The sequence below is a fragment of the Calidris pugnax genome, unplaced genomic scaffold (assembly GCF_001431845.1).
Source record: "Calidris pugnax isolate Ruff unplaced genomic scaffold, ASM143184v1 scaffold125, whole genome shotgun sequence".
In the NCBI taxonomy this organism is placed as follows: domain Eukaryota; kingdom Metazoa; phylum Chordata; class Aves; order Charadriiformes; family Scolopacidae; genus Calidris; species Calidris pugnax.
The window spans coordinates 3,991,059-4,010,422 of record NW_015090906.1 but is presented as its reverse complement, the minus strand read 5'-3'; the positions used below and the strand labels follow the sequence as shown (position 1 = coordinate 4,010,422).

The following is a 19,364-nucleotide window of genomic DNA, read 5'->3' as shown; positions in this document are numbered from 1 at the left end:
AGCCTGTCCCTTGTCCTGTGGAGGTCTGGGGTCCCTGAGGAGTCCCAGCAGCAGCACAAACAAAATTAAAACTTTTTCCAGCTAACTTGCACTGTCTTGGCTGACTGCACATGAAATGGAAAAAGCATTTTATTTTATTTTTTGATCAGCGGCGTGAGGCCTGGCTTGGTCTGAGGACAGCCCGACTGCAGGATGATTCAGAAAGAAGTAGGGTTTGGTTCAGGAAAAAAAAAAAAAAAAAAGGGATAAAAAGGAGAGGTGTGTTGATAACGGGAAGCGGCTCTGCTCTATCTTGGTGGCATTATCTATCAATTGCAATCAGATTACGTAGATAAAGAACAGCAGCAAATTTATGAGCTCTATTTGCACTTGTCACTTCCCTTTGCTGTAAGAAGACTTCACCTAAGTACAGCCAGGGACCACCGAGGTGCAGCACCGCTCTCCCTTGGGACTAGAGGAGCTGGGGAGGAGGGAGAGCAAGTCGCAGGTGGGAGATGGCAAGAGGGGAGGGAAGCTCATCTCCTCCCACCCTCCGCCTCGCAGGAGGTGCAACCAATTCATTCACTTGGTCTCTCAACAGAGATGCAAGTCACCTGCAGCCACCCAGCATCAACGGGGTGGTATTCAAGGATGAGGCATTCCACTTTTCAGAGTATTTACCATGCATAACCCTTTTTTGTTTTGTTTGTTTTACATTAATTTCACCTGGAAGACAACTCTGCAACTTTGCCATCCAGACCAGGTGCCAAATGACAGAAACATCCCCATTGCCCTACCACAAACTGGGACAAGCAGCTGCCTGGCAACTTACTTGGGAATGTAAAAGATCCTCCAAACACAAACATTTTTACCTTGGGTCAGTTATCTGGTCTCTTCTATCTGCAGGCATGAATGAAGGCTGATTATTCTGATTTTGCTGATTTCACCAATGGAGTGAAAAAGGGATGACTTTATTCTTGGCTACCTATGCAATAAATTAGAGGCAAAACTGATGCATCACTACAAAGGTCACGCTGTTTCATACAGAGCAAGCGGTTTTTGCTTCTCCAAAATTTCTTACCTGAACAGAGATTGTAGATTCTTTGTGTGTAGCAATAACATTGGTCCTTGTCCAATTCAATTCTAGGTACAAAAGTAACTAAATCTCACTGTTATCAACAACACTATTAGAAGTGAAGCAGGAATGGCTGCCTTAAATGGTCTCAGACCTGTACACACAGAGAGACAGATTCCCTGGATGGTATTTCTGAAAGCCAGGCAATGCCCAGCGTTCGAAAGCTCTGAACAAACCATATAACCACGGGGGTTCCTCCATCATTAGTATCAATGTCCATTAGGGTGGCGGCTCACTGTGAAAATGAGCATCCGAACGCCGCGGCTCTCGCCACTTAACCCCAAGCCTCCCCGTACGTTCCTTGATTATTTTTCTCCTCCACCTGCATTAAGCGCCACGCTCGATGCGCAGGAGAGATGCATCGTGTGTGATGAGAGCTCAAACTCCCCAATCTCCAGACCCAGGAGTCTTAATGAACACCTTGTCAAATGAGCAATTCAGGAGCATTCAGGGCAGCGGGGAGGTGGGGGGTGGCGGAACCCGGTATTTTGATTGTAATTTCTAAATCCATTTTTATCCCATAGAGATAATAAAAAATAATAATGAAATTGTAAGAGCTGTTTTTTTTTTTTTCCAGGCCAAATCAGCACCTTAAGCAAGGTGCTTAGAAGCAGCCCAGGTCACAGACCTCAGGGTGGGACCATGGGAGATGGGTTATGTGTGTACGATGGGTTATGGGTTTGTTAGTTATGAGACACTGGTATGTACACCAGATTCCCTGCACAAAACTGCACTTAGAGGGTACCTGCACAGCTATTTGCTTCCAAACTGCAGCCCCTCTTCGCAGGCATGGAGATCTGCTGTTGCAGGTAGACGGAGATGCACAGACACTTTGTAAAGCCCTGATTTAAATGCTTTGAAAGCCATGGGGGAGGATGCCTGTGTGCTGCTTGCCCATCATCACCCTAGTAAAGCCTACAGATAGCAGTTCATATGCTCCCTGTGCGCTAGTTCCAGGAGAGAAATGTAGAAAGAAGAAAAAGGTATGTCTACAAAGCAACATGCAGGAAATCCTGGATAAATCCCTACACAAGTAGCATCCATAGCCACAGCCAGAACTATTGCAATGCAGCCATCAGCTCGGTTCACACCCCGAACTAGTATCTCTGACCACCTCTGGGCACACACTGGACCATGCCAATAGTTGTTATCAATTACTCTGGGGGTCTTTCACATAATACTGCATTGCCCCAGATCCCTCTGATGCCAGAACGTGGAGACAGGATGACAAGGAGGTCTGGAGGTTACCTGATCCGTATCCAAATGCCAAGCCCTCTCCCCTTGGCTTGCCTTTGCAAATGGACAATCAGAGGCACTTTTATGCCCTGTCTGGTTGGGATCTCACAGGCCAGCCCCAAATGGAGTCTGTGGCATAACAACATCTAAAAGTTATGGGCCATTCTGTAAGGAAATGTCATTGCCATATAAATATTGTGCCCAAGGCTCTGACCTCATGCCTCCAAACCCTATCCAATTATCTCACATACTAAGTGCCTTTTCACACTTCTAAATCCTGCAGTTGCTTTCTGAAGGCTACTCTTTGGAGACAGCTCTGTAAAATGCAGCAAATTCGCAGCAGCACCATATTCTTACATAAAGCAGTTCACTGCACAATTACCTTTTTTTCCCTGGCAATGCCAACAGTCCGTAGCAAATATCCACTATGAACAAAAGCACCAGAACACAGAAAGACAGATAGAGGAACCTGATGTCCAGGAATTCCATTCTGGACTTGGTGTTTTTTTCATTTTCCATCTTCTACAGAAATATAGGAATTAGTAGGGATGATGATTGCTCTTTATTGTATGCATTGTATTGTTTAATACTCTACAGAAGAATCATTAAGACAACTCTTTCTTAGCTCTGGTGGGAAACATCAACTTAAAAAAAAAAAGAAGATGCAAGTTTTGGTTAATGGTTAAAGGCTTTTCTTCTGTTACCAAATTCACCAGATATGCATGAGTCCCAGAAAATAGCCAAAAGCACATTTTTTTTACTTTTTCTGCCTTTAGATAGACACTACAAGTCTAGATTCACTTCACCCTACACAAATATCTAAAATTTAACCATCTAGTCTCACATTATTTGGGATTATGAGGTGCTCAGGCAGGTGAAACATGTTCCACAGACCAGCACTCTCAAACCCTGTCTTGTCTTGAAGACAAGAGCAGTGATTTGAATGAAAAAGCAAGCCATCACTAGCTTCAACCTGGACTCCCAGCCCAAGGGCAAAGATGCATCTCAGAGAGGAGGCAGAGGGATAACTTGTTGGAAAACCCTGCCAGGACTCAGGTGGGAGGCTGGTGCCACGATGCTCAGGTTGGTGAGGAACAGCACTGTGAGGTACAAGCAGCAAAGCAGGACGCACGAGGTCTAATTTAAGGATTTGCCCATGGTTCTCCCCAAATCTCACTGCTCGTGCCCAGAGCATGGGACTATACCAGAAATCTAACCATGCCCAAGAGTGAGCCAAATCAACTTAAAAAAAAAAAAAGATGCAAGTTTTGGTTAATGGTTAAAGGGTTTTCTTCTGTTACCAAATTCACCAGATATGCATGAGCCCCAGACAATAGCCAAAAGCACATTTTTTACTTTTTCTGCCTTTAGATAGACACTATAAGTCTAGATTCACTTCACCCTACACAAACTATCTAAAATTTAACCACCTAGTCTCACATTATTTGGGATTATGAGGTACTCAGGCAGGTGAAACACGTTCCACAGACCAGCAGTCTCAAACCCTGTCTTGTTTTGAAGACAAGAGCAGTGATTTGAATGAAAAAGCAAGCCATCACTAGCTTCAGCCTGAACTCCCAGCCCAAGGGCAAAGATGCATCTCAGAGAGGAGGCAGAGGGATAACTTGTTGGAAAACCCTGCCAGGACTCAGGTGGGAGGCTGGTGCCATGACACTCAAGTTGGTGAGGAACAGCACTGTGAGGTACAAGCAGCAAAGCACGACACACGAGGTCTAATTTAAGGATTTGCCCATGGTTCTCTCCAAATCTCACTGCTCGTGCCCAGAGCATGGGACTATACCAGAAATCTAACCATGCCCAAGAGTGAGCCAACACGCTGCCAAATTACCACAGAAATAGCCAACAAGCCTCACTTACCATGACTTCACCTTCTGACACTCCATGAAACAGAAACATGTTTTTTTAAAGGAAAAAAAAAAAAGGCAAAACTCATTTTGCACTTTTCAGTGTGTTCTATAATTAATCAGAATTGTATTGCCAGCTTCTAATGATCGAATCCCACTTAATCATTTCGGAGCCTCTCAGCTACGTGACGTAAGCGCCACAAATCAGAACATAAGGGGGCCTTATGAGCATTCATCATGCATCCTTCCCGAAATTAATGGTACAGTCTAAGCACAGCCAGGCCCCATGAGGTGCTTAACATCCTATGCGCAAGATGTAAATTCATAATCATCATCGCAACACCATCAAAGAAATACTCCATCAAGGCTCATTTTGCGCTTGCTAAACATGTGTTTTCCTCACTTGAAACTGGAAAAGGGCTTGAACTGTAAATCCCAGGATCAAAAACATCCCTCAAACTTTGAAGAGTTTAGATCTGAATCAGAGATCAACGTGGAACATTATGCAAGGCTTCATCTGAAATGAGAATAACAATGTGTTGGAGGATTTGAAATGCCAGCAGCTCTTCCACAGAGCTCCAAATCTTCTCTGAATTCTAAAACTTCAGCTTATCCATCATTCCGGGACATGCTGACTGAAGATGGTGATGCTCTGATGAACCCAAGTGCTAAATCGAAGGTTCCCAAATCTTAGTGCAGAGCCATGGTTCATTCAGCTGTTTTGTGAGCTCTTAATCTCATCTTCAGCAAACAGTGTTTCCTCCAAGTTTTTTTGGCTTGTTTCTAAATAAATTTTGTAGATGTTCTACAAGAAAGAGGGCTCCTAAATGTCCAGGCTGACAGGTCCAAGGACAACAGCAGAATGGCTCAAAGCAAAGCAAGACCCTATGGAAGAGGTAGTTTCAGTAGTCAAATGCCCAGGGTGTAGATGCTTTACATGGCCAAGGACTTCTCAGTGACCTTCCCAGGGCTGCTTAGGATGGGACAATTGCAGGATTTCCTTCTTGCCTCTTTAGGCTCTATACTCATCATGACACAGCCTCTTTACTAAAACTTAGCACAATGCATAGCAGAATGGCTTCCTGTGTTTGGCAAAGCTTTCTCTGGATACATCTTCTAGATCAGATACATCTTTTTTATCAGAGTTAGGTTGATGGTTGGACTAGATGATCAGGAAGGTCCCTTCCAACCTAGACAATTCTGTCATTCTATGATCAGTTCCAGTACTTTAGGAAGTACCTGCATTTCTACACCACAGCCTTAGAATGCTGACTTTCCCCTCATTTCTTTATCCATTCCCAAGAGTGACAGTGTGAGAAAAAGCTTTTCTTGCTACAAACACAGGAAGGTAGATGCTCTGCCTCACAACACGAAATAAACCATCAATCAGAAAGGGCTTCAGCATGTCCTTAAGCTTGTTCCTTTGTTTTTATTTTGTGACCAAAATCAAACAGTAATAACAGCACACACTCATAGACGTAGAAACCAATTAGGAATTCAGAGCAAAAGCTTTCTAATGTCATGGAAGACGTCCAGAATTGACCCAGAATTTGGAATCTGGGTGAGAAGAATTGATTTTTAATAGTCACCGGTAAAACGCTTCACAGGAGCATCACTTGAATCTCTGCACTGCATTAACAGCTACCTTCATGGGCCCCAGGAGCATACGGTCTGCTTCAGGAAGCAAGCCCCTTCAACGGTGACTGGGAGCCCACATTATCATGCGTAATGAGGGAAAAAAATCAAGTGCAACTCACAGCTGGCTCGGGATCATGCTGGCACTTGCATCTGCCACTAGCAGCTTCCCAAGCTCCCTATCTGCATGCTCCTCCTGAGCAAAATCTGAGGTGCCCCTAGGTGCATCTAAAGGAATGCTCTGCTGAAAACATGACACTAGAGACGTCAGCTTGTCCTTGGCCTAAAAGAGTACAGAAAATCCTCTCAGGTCTGCTCAGCTCTAATAGACATAATTTAATCTTCAACCTGATCAAAAAAGGTCCACTGAAGAAACATGTACGTCAAATTCAGCACGTTCTGGATCAAGTCCCTTCTGCTATTCACCTTTCCCAGCCCCTACAACAATGCACATAAAGTCACCTCCTTCTCTGATATATAGACCCAAAACTGTGCCTAACTTAGAATATGAATGCTACAGGGGCTTTTTAAAGTCTCCACAGATGTCTCCAATGGCGATTATTTAAGTCTGTTGATGTTTTACTTATTATATCACCACATTAACTACCTAAGCCTACTCTTACAGCTGAGAAGGCATTTCCATTCCAAAACTCCTCTGGGGGAAATTACGGGAGACTGGGGAAGGGAAATTATATGCAATTACCAATAACGGCTACTTACAATCTCTCGATTATTATTTTTCAAGAACATTTTATAAAAAAAACACACACTCAGCTGGACATCAGTTAAGTTGATCGTGTCAAAAAAAAAAAAAATAATAATAAAGAGTTGTTTGCAACCATTGCCAGGCTTTCAGACTTTAAATTTTCCCATTTTTCTACGGTTTCTGGGCTTTCTAGCTCCACAGCATCAGAGCATATACCCCAGAAGGTGTGTGAGCGTGGAAGAACAACTCAAAACAGGCACTACTGGATATTCAAGGTGTGGACACCTCCACAGTCATGATGGAGACACACAGCTCAGGGGGTTTTCGCTTGAATAAGGACATTGCTCCTCAATGACAACTCACCAAGTCACAGATCTCAACCGTTACACATTTTGTTCGGCATTCACATGGTTTGCACCAAATAGTTGAATGATGGTCAAATAGTTGGATGATGGTCAAATGGTAGCTCAAAACAGAGCCCCAGGGCTAGTACTTCTCAACCAAATTTTTATTAGGAGCCTCATTGGGTCTTTAACTGTAAAATAATTTACATCCTTCCATCCCTTGGCACTGAAATGCCTTAAGAGGATGACTTTTCTGGTCTGTGCAATGGATGGAAGGGGGTTTTTTGCAGCAATTGTCAAAGCAAGATTTTACCTAAAAAGTTCTCAAAGGTACCTTCCAAAAATCCACCCCATTTCACCTGTTGCTAAAGAACAAGGAAATCTCAGGAAACCTCTACTCACAGAAAAGCCTGATGTCTGCCCACAGCCTTTTCCTGCGATATTTCCCTGGAAATAAATCTTCTCATTCACAGTCTCTGCCTCGCGCTGCAATTACTCCTTTCCTCCCGTATCTCTGTTCCTCCAGCACAACTTGTACTAAATGTCAGCTCCAAAACCAATGGTTTCGTCACAGCAGCGGCTGCAGTGTTAACCTGCCCACTGTGACCAGAATTGCGAGCAGCAGAAGGCGAAGCCGTGGGGTCTCAACTGCTCACCTTAAGCCCTTCCAGGGCCCTGAACAGAGCTCGAGCCCTGACAAAACATGCTTTCCTTGCAGGAGGTAAGGAGCAGCAGCAGAAATTGGTTCTGCCAACACTTTGGGCTGGGTCAGACAACTATTGCAGCTCAGCACTACTGAAAAGGAGTTTTGCTCCATCAGTCTTTGCCAAAGATGAACATTTTTGCTAGGCAAAGGGCCTGGGCTTTGATCCGTACAGCCACCATCTCACACATTGCCTAATAACACTAGAAAAAAAAATAAATGTAGCTCTACGTGGGTTTGGACAAGCAAAGCTTCCTCAGTTTCTAATACAAACCTTTTTCTTTTTTTTTTTGTCACTGCCCACAGTGTGGCACAACCTTCATAGGAACGTACTCCATCCAGCCAAGAGGAATAAATTTTCCAAAGCTGCCCACTATAAAAACAAGTGCTTCCAGATCAGCGGTTGGCAGGGAGGGGAGAGAGGGAAGAAAAAGAGGAACGAAAAAAAAAGGCACTTTTATTCCTTTTCACAGCAAAAGAAGCTGAGAAATGCTCCATTCCATGCACCTGTGTCCAACCCCACCATCCCATGCAAAGGTGCATCTGTGTGCCAGTTTGAGTGAATTCTCAGGTCACTGAGCATCCCTGCCCACAGATGCCTTTCCAAAGTTAGCTCTACCCCTCCTACCACCCTTGCTTTTACCTCCCTACTGTGTTGTATTTGCTCTTTGCTTGCGTGGTCCAGCTGTGAAAGAATCAATTGGCTACAGTCCTGCTGTTCCCAAGGAAAAAAATCAGGTCTCTGAGGAGTTGGGTTTTTTTTTTTAAAGTACTGCAAGCCATGGAGCACAGAACTAATATATATCCTGATCTCTTCCTGGCCATTTGTTGTGACAGTGAATCATCAAGCAATGATACCAGTGCACCCGAGCCCCAGATTTGCCAATAGTCTGAGCTGGAGGAGCGTTTCAATCTCGCTTCATAAATTTGTTCAACAAATCAGTGCAGAAGCGTGCAATCCTCACTGGGGCCAGACTCCAGAGCACTTCCAGCTAGTTCCCAGTCCTTCAAGCAGCAGCAAACTGGGTACTGAAGGCTTCCAAAACTCAAAAGATGCCTGCTTGCTTATGTTCAGAAATGACCAACGTGCTCAAGCAATCTCCCTGCTGGATAATGAAACTCTCAGCTGGGGTCCCATAACACTCACAGCTGGGTTGGTGGAGGATGGCTGGGTCCTCAAGCTGTAGGATAAAGAAAAAGTCAGACTTTGCTTTCTGCCTTGAAAACTCAGATGCGCACCATAGGGGCAGGATGAAACGACTCATTCTTTGATATTCAAGCATCTTCCAAACAGGGGAACAGGTATCAGGAGAAAACAAACAGATCCACGTACAGTGCTGTGTACAGAAATGAACTAATATCAAGCTTGACTGAAAAAGTTGATTAAATTAGTTTAATTTAAAAGCCCAAACAAACCCTGAAGGAGGTTCTTTGTTTATTGCTTTTTACCGACAGCACACGTTACTGAAGAAGCACCATGTGGGCATGAAATATTTATTCATTAAATCTTTCATAAAGCCCCACACTATTGGCTTCTCTCAGGATATATTTATAACTTGTCAAAGTCCACGAAAATCACTGCTTTTCTTTCCCCCACCTCCATCCCCCTCCAGACTGTTTATAAAAGGATTAGGCTTTCAGTTTTCATTGCAATAAGCCTGATCCTCAGCTCCACTGTTGCTTGTACACAAGGTGCTGCTTCCTTAATCGTAACAGGATAGCTGCAGTTGAAATAGTCCAGCCTTCCCCCTGCCACCCAAAAGGGACTGGTGCCACAAAACATCCTGCTGCCTTATCGTGCTTCTGCCATGGGAACACCAACATCGTTCCAACATTGGAATCCATCAACATCATGCCATCAACACTAACATTGACAGAGGAAGACACCATCCACCAGCAGCAATCCATGGAAATAAAAGTCAGGACAGACAGCCCACCCAAGCAAGGGGAAGGAGGGCAGAATGTGCATTTACTTCAGTATCCATATGTCCGAGTCATTCGTTACCAAACCTCATTCCACTGGTGAAACCCCTTCTTGAACCTTTCCCTGGCTGTCAGCCAGCCTAGATATTAAACCCATGCTCCAAGTTGGGTTAATAACACACCGGCGTAAACAGTGCTATATTATCCCCAGTGTTAGCTGTAAAACTATGTAATACTGTTTTACTCGATTTACTGACTATATAGCTCAGCCCAGCACAGGAACGAGGATAGGTTTTACTTTAAAAAGAAAGTGCTTTCCACCCGTAAGTCTGCAAAAATCCAGGATTTGCATTAGGACTGTGAGAGGACAACTGGCGTCAGTGAAACTGGCACCTCTCTAAGAAGTTGCACTGATGACACCCAACCTGGGTGCAGGCCAAATCTCATTTCCCCAGATACTCCTGAGCAACTACAAAGAGCACCCTAAAAGAGATGCTGAGCAGCCATTTCAGGTGCACTGCAGGGTCCTACATGGTTTTGGTGGCCACAGTTGCTGTGTGCATCCCTGCCTTGTTGGACCACAAGCTCTCTGGTCTGGCCTGCTCCTGCTTCCCTTACTCCATTTGTTTGTGAGCATAAATAAATATAAATCCAGCATAAGCAGATGTCGTCGTCCCTGGAAACTAGGCTTGCTGGGTATGTTTCTGCTGAAATGGCTTCGTACTGGAAAATTAGGTTTTGATTAAAGTGTGTTCTTTTCTTGCTTTTAATAAACAGAGTCTACTTCATGTGCAAGCTTTGGGTTTGTTGTTTGTTTGTTTGTTTTTTACTGGAAACCTAAACCATCTTGCATGGCTTTGTTTTTTTCAGAAGCCTGATCCTCAGCAAGGGCTGAGCAGGCACAAGAGCACCTCATGGGGCATTGAGGAGAAGACATCTCAGAATGATTCCTCAAGGAGAGAGCAAACCCTCATGAGAGAAAGTCTAACCCAGGCCAAAGGGCAAGGACGGACCAGAACCTACGTATGAATCCCATAAGGCACTGCTATAGCTCAAGAAAACATTTTAGGTATTTAATCCCAGAAACAACTGTCCTGACATTTTTGAAGGGAAGAACAACTTCTTTCTAAAGGAAAATATTGACAAGAACAAAGCAGAGGCTTTGCATTTATGGGTTTTGTGAAGGGAAAAAACACCTTTTCTAAGCCATTTCCACCAAAAGCTCAACAGAGAAGCACGAAGAGTGACCCCAGCTGATGAGGCTTCCTCTCAGGGGAAATCCTCCCCTTAGCAGAGAGCCGATGGCCAAGTACCTAAACCATGGGGTCATTGCAAAGCCAAGGCTGGGAGCCTCATGGCAGGTACATTTCCTGAAGATCACCTCCACTGCACTTGCCAAAAACTTGGAACAAAAGGACTTATATTTAACCAAGGATTGATATTTCCCCTTGATAGCCTCCATCACTCATGACAGTCCCAGCTAAAGCCAAAGCAGCGCACACCTCACATTTCCCACTCACACCTTGTTTCTTTATATGGGTTTCACAACAGAAACCCCAGGATAAATTATTTACTCCCGAGTCCACCTTACAAACCTGCCAGCATCTCAACCCTGCAACGTTCTCTGCAACTACGCCTCTAGACATTATTTACTCCCGAGTCCACCTTACAAACCTGCCAGCATCTCAACCCTGCAAGTTTCTCTGCAACTATACCTCTAGAACTGAAAAATTATATTAAAAGGAAAATCAAAATGGAAAAGGCTGACCTCCAGCTCAGTAGACCTGCAGATGCTCAAAAACTCTGCATTTGATAAAGTCTACAACTCAAAACTTTTTTGCAGAGCCTGTCCCACTGGCCAGGCTGTGCCACCTTTGCACAACAGCTCAACAATTACTTACATTCCCAAAAGACACACAGGGGCCTGTTACACTCAGTTTACCCCAAAAGGGCCTCACTTGGCAATATGAAGTCTTTCAAAAGTAGCTAAAGTCAGCAGTAAATCCAAAAGATTTGCAGTTTCACACAGTAGTGAAAAGACCATTTTCCTCATTAAGGCAACATTATCCTGATGCCACACGAGAAAGGGGCTGACTCTTGAATTTTCACATCCCAGACTGAGCCATCTGAGTCATGTCAAGGAAGGGAAGGAAAAACTCCCGTGGGTGCTCTAATGAAAATATTTACTTCTTGGGAGTGAGTCTAGAAGGGGCTACATGGGGCCGGCAGGGAGATACCGATCCACGATATGCTCCAGTGATTTCCAGCTGCTGCCAGCTCCCCAGAGACATCATAGTCAACTGGAATGGCTCCTGCTAGGGCAAATTTCAGCCCAAACACCCCCAGGTCTACAGCCAAAACTGGCATTATTTTTACCTCCCTTCCTCTCCTCCCCTCTGCCATCATTAGGACAGCAAAGGAAAAAAAATGCTATTTTTTTATATGCTCGTTAAGTATAATCTGCTAAATGTTCTATGCCAATGCATAAAGCTTCCTACTATGCTAATAGAATATTTAATTGACATTTATTTGCTGACTAGTTATTTATGCTAACGTCACCCCTGCATAATTAATAGTCTGCTGAAGTCGACTTGAAAAGCACACATAAAACACTGTGCTGTACAGTGCAGTATTTAAAATAAAGAAACCCCGCAATTTTTTTACATTTGGTTAGTCTAAACTGGGTTTTGATGGAATGAGAGGATAAGGATTGGGCAAAGAAGATATATATAAAAAAAAACAATCCATATATTACTTTAGAAATATCCAGTCTTTGACAGTACAACCTGCCAAAGAAGATTTCCGAGTTTCATTTTACTTGGCTCGAGGGCCCAGTTCTTAGCTGATGTAAAACAGCATAAGCTCAGTGAATGCCTACTGATTTTCTCCAGCCTCAAGCTCTTAGGAAGTAATATTTCAGGTGAGCTTTCCTCAAAAGAGCTAAACCGGGGCCAGATCTGCTCTCAATTATACCAGTAGAAAAGCAAACTCATCTCAGATAAGTCGGTGGAGGCAAGCCAGCTCCTCACAAAGATAAAAGGAGAAGTCCACTCTGCCCATCTGATCCCTCTACCTGCACTATAATCACAGGCCTGCAGGCATAGTTTAAGTTTTATTTCCTCTGGGATGAGATAACCAGGGGAAAGTTGGCCTTGGTTAAAAAAAAAAAAAAAAAATATCCATGATCACATTTTCCGAGAGAGAAGCTCTAGAGGCCCTCATCTATTTTCAGAAACATTATCTCTGTGTCACTCTCTGAAGAGCCTGTGGACAAGTTTTGAGGACACAAGTGATCTCCAAGAATAATGCTGAAAGGCAAGTGTATGGGCCACGTGATGTTCACACTTGCCCACTTCTCAAACCCGTCCAGGTCCCTCTGGATGGCATCCAGTCCCTCAGGCGTGTCTACCACACCACTCAGCTTGGCGTCGTCCACAAACTTGCTGAGCGTGCACTCAATCCCACTGCTTATGTCACTGATTAAGATATTGAACAGTGCTGGTCTCAATACAGACCCCTGAGGGACACCACTTTGTCACCAATCTCCACCTGGACGTTGAGCCGTTGACCATTACCCTCTGGACATGACCATCAACCAATTCCTCATCCACTGAACAGTCCACCCATCAAATCCATATCTCTCCAATTTAGAGAGAAGGATGCTGTGGAGGACTGTGTAAAAGGCCTTACAGAAGTCCAGACAGACATCATCTGTTGTTCTTCCCTTGTCCACTGATGTGGACACTCAATCATAGAAGTCCACTAGGTTGGTCAGGCAGGACTTGCCCTTGCTGAAGCCATGCTTGGATGTCTCAGATCACCTCCCTCTCCTCCATGTGCTTTAGTATATCTTCAAGGAGAAGATCATGTTCCATGATCTTCCCAGTCACAGAGGTGAGGCTGACAGGTTGGTACTTCCCAGGGTCTTTCTTTCTACCCTTTTTAAAAATCAGTGCAACATTTCCCTTTTTCCAGTAACCAGAGACTTCACCTGACTGCCATGACTTTTCAAATATTATGGAGAGTGGCTTGGCAACCACATCAGCCAATTCCCTTGGGACCCTGGGATGCACCTCGTCAGGTCCCATAGACTTCTGTATGTTCAAGTTCCTCAGGTGGTCACCGATCTTCTCTTAAAGTGGGAGGGATTTTTCTCCCCCAGTCCCTGCCTCACAGACCATTCACTCAAGAGGTGTGGAGAGAGAGGTTACCACTGAAGACTGAAGCAAAAGAGTCACTGAGTACCTCAGTCTTCTCCTCATCTGCTGTTACCAGTTTGCCAGTCTGGCTCACTTTCTTTGATGTTCATTCTCTGGATAATATGCCTGTAGAATCCCTCCTTCTTATTCTTTGCATCCCTTGCTGAGTTCAGCTCAGCTGCACCATGGCCTTCAGGACCCCATCCCTACACAACTGGGCAACATGCCTATAGTCTTCCCAGGATACCTGTCCCTGCTTCCACTGCCTGTGCATCTCTTTCTTACCCCTTATTATCTTGCCCTAATTTCACCTGATGACAAGCAGCACCATTCAAGAGGGACTCACTTTATGCCAGAATCAGGCTTTTCAGCTTTAGTCCTCCTTATATTGGTGCAACAGAGAAGTAAAGGCTGCTTCCCTACACATAATCGCAGTACATCTCCTCATCTTGATCACCAAATCCAAGGATAAACGGTGTTCAGAGGTTTTTCCCATCTGTTCCACTTCATTGTAAAATCAAAGTACGGACCTGGTTCTCTCCCTGCTGTATTTCTTTACATCTCCAGTCTCCTTCGTCTCCTGGTTTTACACGGTGAGCAGACTCAAGCTTACTGCACGGATCTGCACGCAGAAATGCCCTATTTGAATTTCCATCTGTCAATAACATTAAAGCAGAACCACCACGGCAATTACAAGTGTACACAATAATCTTGTCGTCCAGTGTCTTTAGCACATCCCAGAATGCATTAAGATAGTGCCAGGAGAGATTCAGCTCTGTTGGCTCAGCTGTAAATTTGCAATCTGTACAAAAACACCCAAGTGTCAATCAAAAGACGTTCCTGCTCTCCGCGTGGTTCACAATGCATAATTTAGCTACTACGCTTGTCAGGTTCTCCACGCTGCTCTTCTACCCGATGGTAAACGTGTTCACTAACCCAACTGTCATCGACAAAGGAAAACAGCACATGGAGATAACAGGCTAAAGGAGGCAAGAGACCTCTTTTCCTTTCACAGTTAAAGAAATTGCTAGCAAGGGAAAGTTTAGTTAGACTTAAATTTTTAATGCTCAATGGGTAAAACATCCCAAGGGATGGAGGATGTTGAAAAAGAGCCGTATTGGCCCTGTGCTGAGGAGGAGAACAGTGTTTGGGTAAGACAAAGGAGGGGATAAATGCTGTCCCTGTTTCCATTCTGGCTAACATAATGGGGAAATTTTAACCAACTGATGAAAAGTCTATGTTACATCATACCCCTATGGTCCAGAAAACCAAGCCTACTACACCACCATAGAAATAATGGGGAAATTTTAACCAACTGATGAAAAGTCTATGTTACATCATACCCCTATGGTCCAGAAAACAAAGCTTACTACACCACCATAGCCTTGCCACTGTCCAGAAACTTTGAAGCAGGTTGTCCTTCCTCATGTGAATTACAACTGCTGAGGGGCCTTGTCAGAAAGGATGAAGAATTCACACTCAGCTACATCAGCCAGTATCTACCCACTGGTCTGCACCACAGTTAATATGCAATAAAAAACAAAACAAAACAAAAAAGAAATCTCTGTCCCAGGACGTGACTTTAGAGCTGATCAGTGCCAAAGCTACAGACCATAAGGACAGCTTCACACTTGCCTCAGCTAGTTCATGAATAAACATCCAATTCATTCAAATGAGTTCTATATTAACTAATTTAAATAATTTTCATTTTGCTTTGAATGGTAAACAGATCTATTCTGCCAGGATAGTTGAGTTTGCAATTCAAATTACACACCGATTTGTAATGAGAAAAATATAATTAATGGCAAAGCTTGAAGTAACTACAATTTTACTCCTTTGATTTCCTGCAGGGAAGGAGGGGATAGAGGGCGAAGCTCGCAGGCACACGCTCACTCCTACCGTCCTTCCATAAGCCAACACATTTTATTGCAAAGTCAACTACTTGGCTTGAGCAGTCCTGTTCCAGTCCATTGCATCATAATGTCATGGGAGGACATAACATGACTTGACATTATACTCACAGGCCCCATGATGCAATGCTAGCGTCACCCAATAAATAATCATGTAACAGTCCGTAAATTAAATGACTTCCTTCTATTGGGATCATAAACAATAATTATTTGGCAGCTGCCCCTTAAAAGCTCTGCGTGTGCAGAACATTAAATCAAGCTCTATTGATTTGCTAAACTGAACCGGTCCGTTTTTTCGCATCTCTCCCCCATCTAATGAAATTCTTCGTCCTGTCACTCTGTACCATTCTTCTCTGGCATCACATTTATAAGATGAGTGCTGATCAGTCCAATCTGATCAGTAGGTAGAACCAGAGCATAGTCCCAGTGCTGCCCATTAAACCAGTCCTCTTCCGCAGATCTGCTTTTTTAACCAAAGCCTTCAGCTCCTGATTAAAATCAAACCCTAACGACAGATAACTGGCCATGCTGTTTGCATGGTCGTGCCAACAGATATCCTCATTGTAATCAAAATGTGCAGAATCAGGCCCGTAGAAAATTGTGCTTGCAATTTGAAGCTGGCTTTCATTTCTTCCAAAAGTTTGGCAACAAAATAGTGTGCAATGCTAAAAAAGGCAAAAAAAAAAAGCCTCCACGGAGTTCACAGAGAACATCACTTTCTCAATAACCAATGCGAAGCCTGATCCTGCAGGCTTCACCAGCTAAAACTCTCAGCACTGCAATGAAATTTGGCTCATTAAGATAGATCAGCAAAGCAATTAAGCACAGGACAAACTCCAGACATCTGTGTACAGTAGGAAGTCTAGTATTCACAAGCTACTTTTAAAAGCCGGTCAGAGCTCAGTTCTCCCTGTGGAAGGCAAGGGGCACTCTTGAAAAATTCAGCTTCTTCCCTGTGTTGTCCCAGTGGGAGCTATGATCTTTCGAAAACCCACCTTTGAAGGCTGCAGGCAAACACCCAGAGGAGCTCTGCCATTTACGAGCACATCTTTTCCAAGTGAGGAAAGTCCTGAAGGCTCAAATCCTCCTGGGCACTTTCAATGCCTCGTTCCAAAATACAACAACTCAAGCTCTCAGATGCTTAAGTCTCTTTTGAAATTACAACCTACGCATTTAATTTATTCTTTCTGAAAATTAAACTAAGATACAATCAATAGAGTTTGTTCCCAGCGAATGTGAGGAGGTGGGGGCAGAGGGGGAACAAAACAGGGCAGTTGCCCAGATTTAAGGCCCTGGTATACAGTTACATCACCCAACCAGGGGAGACAGGAGGTCTGACGCACTGCACATTCACAGTCATTCAAGCAAGACAATTCACACAAAGTAGCCACAACCCAAAGAGCAGATTCCAACATTTCCATGAAAAGCAGTTGCCTCTGGTTATAAAACAATCGTTATTTTCTATTACAACTGTCGATAAGATCTCTTACCCCTTGACCCTGGCATTTTGAGATTTAGTTTACGGCACTGTACACCTTTCTGGTAACATTGATTATAATCCATGTAATACAAGGTAGTTTAAGAGACCAATAAAATAAAATATCTAACCCTTCTCACATCAGTTTGATTTACTAGTGCTAAGCCAACAGATTTCTCAGCCATATTTGTCTTTAAGACTTCAATCTTCTATTTATTCAAAAGACACAGACCAGAACAAAAAGGTAAGTTTAGCTCAGAGGTCGGCACATGAGAGACAGGAATAAGCCCATTTCAGCTCTGATCAAAGACCGTGTCTACAGCTCACTTCAGTGGGAGGTCAGGCAACACCTGCACCAGGAGAAATCACACAAGGCACAGAAATGGCACATATATTTTTTCAACTATCACAGGCAACAGAAAGTAAAAGAATTACTGTAGCAGCAGAATCTGGACAAGCTGGAGCCTAAATACCCCTGATCCAGAACAAATGGGATATATGGTGGGAATACATATGAGTAGCAGTGACAAGTATGCCTCTGCTCGGAGCTATGTAGTGGTAAGAATACACAGCTGCTCCATTGTTGTACACAGCAAAAAAACCCCACGCTTTTCTTAACACTGGGGATCAAAATATATCATTAACAAGCCACTCAGTAACCTACAGCTCTCACATTCAGCTTTTGCGCACCTAAAAGTTGTTAATCAGGACATGTCCTAACCTATGATGACCAAATTTAGCCACCTTTAATGATGCCTATCTACCATCAGCATTCAAAGCTGCAAGAATCTGTCAATGTGAAGTTTTAAACTTTCAGGGCAAAATACTTGAGTGCACAGCCGACTTCTGGTTTTGGCTACACGCAAACTGATCTTGCTTGTTTTATTTTATTCTCATTCTGAATTTCATCCCTCCTTCCTACAAGAACAGGAGAATTTTCTTCCCTAACTGAAAATCATGCCTTTGTAATTTAGCAGTAAGTTTCCTTGTTAAGACAGCTTCCTATAGAAATGCCTCCTGTTGTTAACAACTAGAGCAAAAGCGCCTTTGCTAGAGGCCGACTGGCAGATCGAATCACCCATTGACCAGTGGTGACCTGACCCTGACTGCATCACCCAACACCAGTTGAGGATCTGGAGCACCCATTCCAGATCGACTGCAAGTCTGGAGATTAACCACCAGCCCAACACTAGAGCACGACCCTGACAAAACATGCAGGACTTACCATCTGGAGGCATCAGGACCTTGTTATTCTGTGTACACCAGCCAACGGGGTGAAGATCTGCTGTCATCACGTCACACCAGAAATCTGCCCTGCGGTCATCTCCATAGCCACAGTAACGGAGCAGTAAGAGCTGTCCACACGTTGTAATGATTGTAGCCACCCAATACGTGTCTGGATTGCTCTTGTTGGCCACTTCTAATTTCATGCCTGGTTGGAAACTGCTTTGAAGGCTGATTTCAACCTTATAAAATGAGAAAGGCATGGTGTTACCTTTTCCTCTTTTCAGGGAGACCCTTTCCCAGCTGAGCAATATAATGCTGTGCTCCTTAAACCAACCACCTCCCTCACAATCTGTTGGGGCAGGACCTTTACAACTTCATTGACATATATCCCATCATGCAAAGTCCCACATGCTCCAAAGGGGTGGTAACCTCAGGGGCACGAGATCTGAGAGAGGTCTGGTGCCCATCTTCACATCATAAAATCTCACCAATGCCTGGGAGAAAGGTGGTGTAACTGAAGTGAATTTGTATTTGCCACTGCACAGCTCCATCAGGCAAATCACAGGACACGTGCAAGTAGAAAGGCAGGTACTAAACACCTCAAGGAGTTAAGCCCAAGTCATATAACAACACTAAAGCACCTCTTGAGGCTTGACAAGCATCAAGGGATGAATGCTGTACCAAGCAAACCAAGGAGCATTTCCACTAAATCCATCCCAAGCAGCTCAAGCCTTAACCAATTTGCTCTCTGTTAAATAAGGTATGACCCATGGCTGAAAGGTGCATTTTGGATCACTGTCTTACCACCTGATGGAGATGTCACTTCCATTTATCTCACCAGTGACAAGTGACATGTAACTTCCTTCAGGACACTGGAGATGCCAGTGCATCTCTTCTAGGACACTCCAGGGACTTCTGTTAAACACTAGGGACTGCTGTAGGCACATCATAACGTATCTTCCAAGGGCCAGGGGGATGTCCCTAGCTGTTGTTGATACATAAGAGGTGGATGTCAGTCTGCTGGT

At 44.0% G+C, this 19,364-nt stretch overlaps 1 protein-coding gene across 1 annotated transcript in view; it reads right to left on the bottom strand.

The window, feature by feature from the left end:
• Nucleotides 1–19,364, bottom strand: part of SFMBT2 (Scm-like with four mbt domains 2) — a 188,246-nt gene that overhangs the window by 127,121 nt on the left and 41,761 nt on the right. Inside the window, exon 4 of the mRNA XM_014949114.1 lies at nt 18,338–18,578. Coding sequence (XP_014804600.1) covers nt 18,338–18,578 — 241 coding nt within the window. The remainder of the gene's footprint in view (nt 1–18,337; nt 18,579–19,364) is intronic.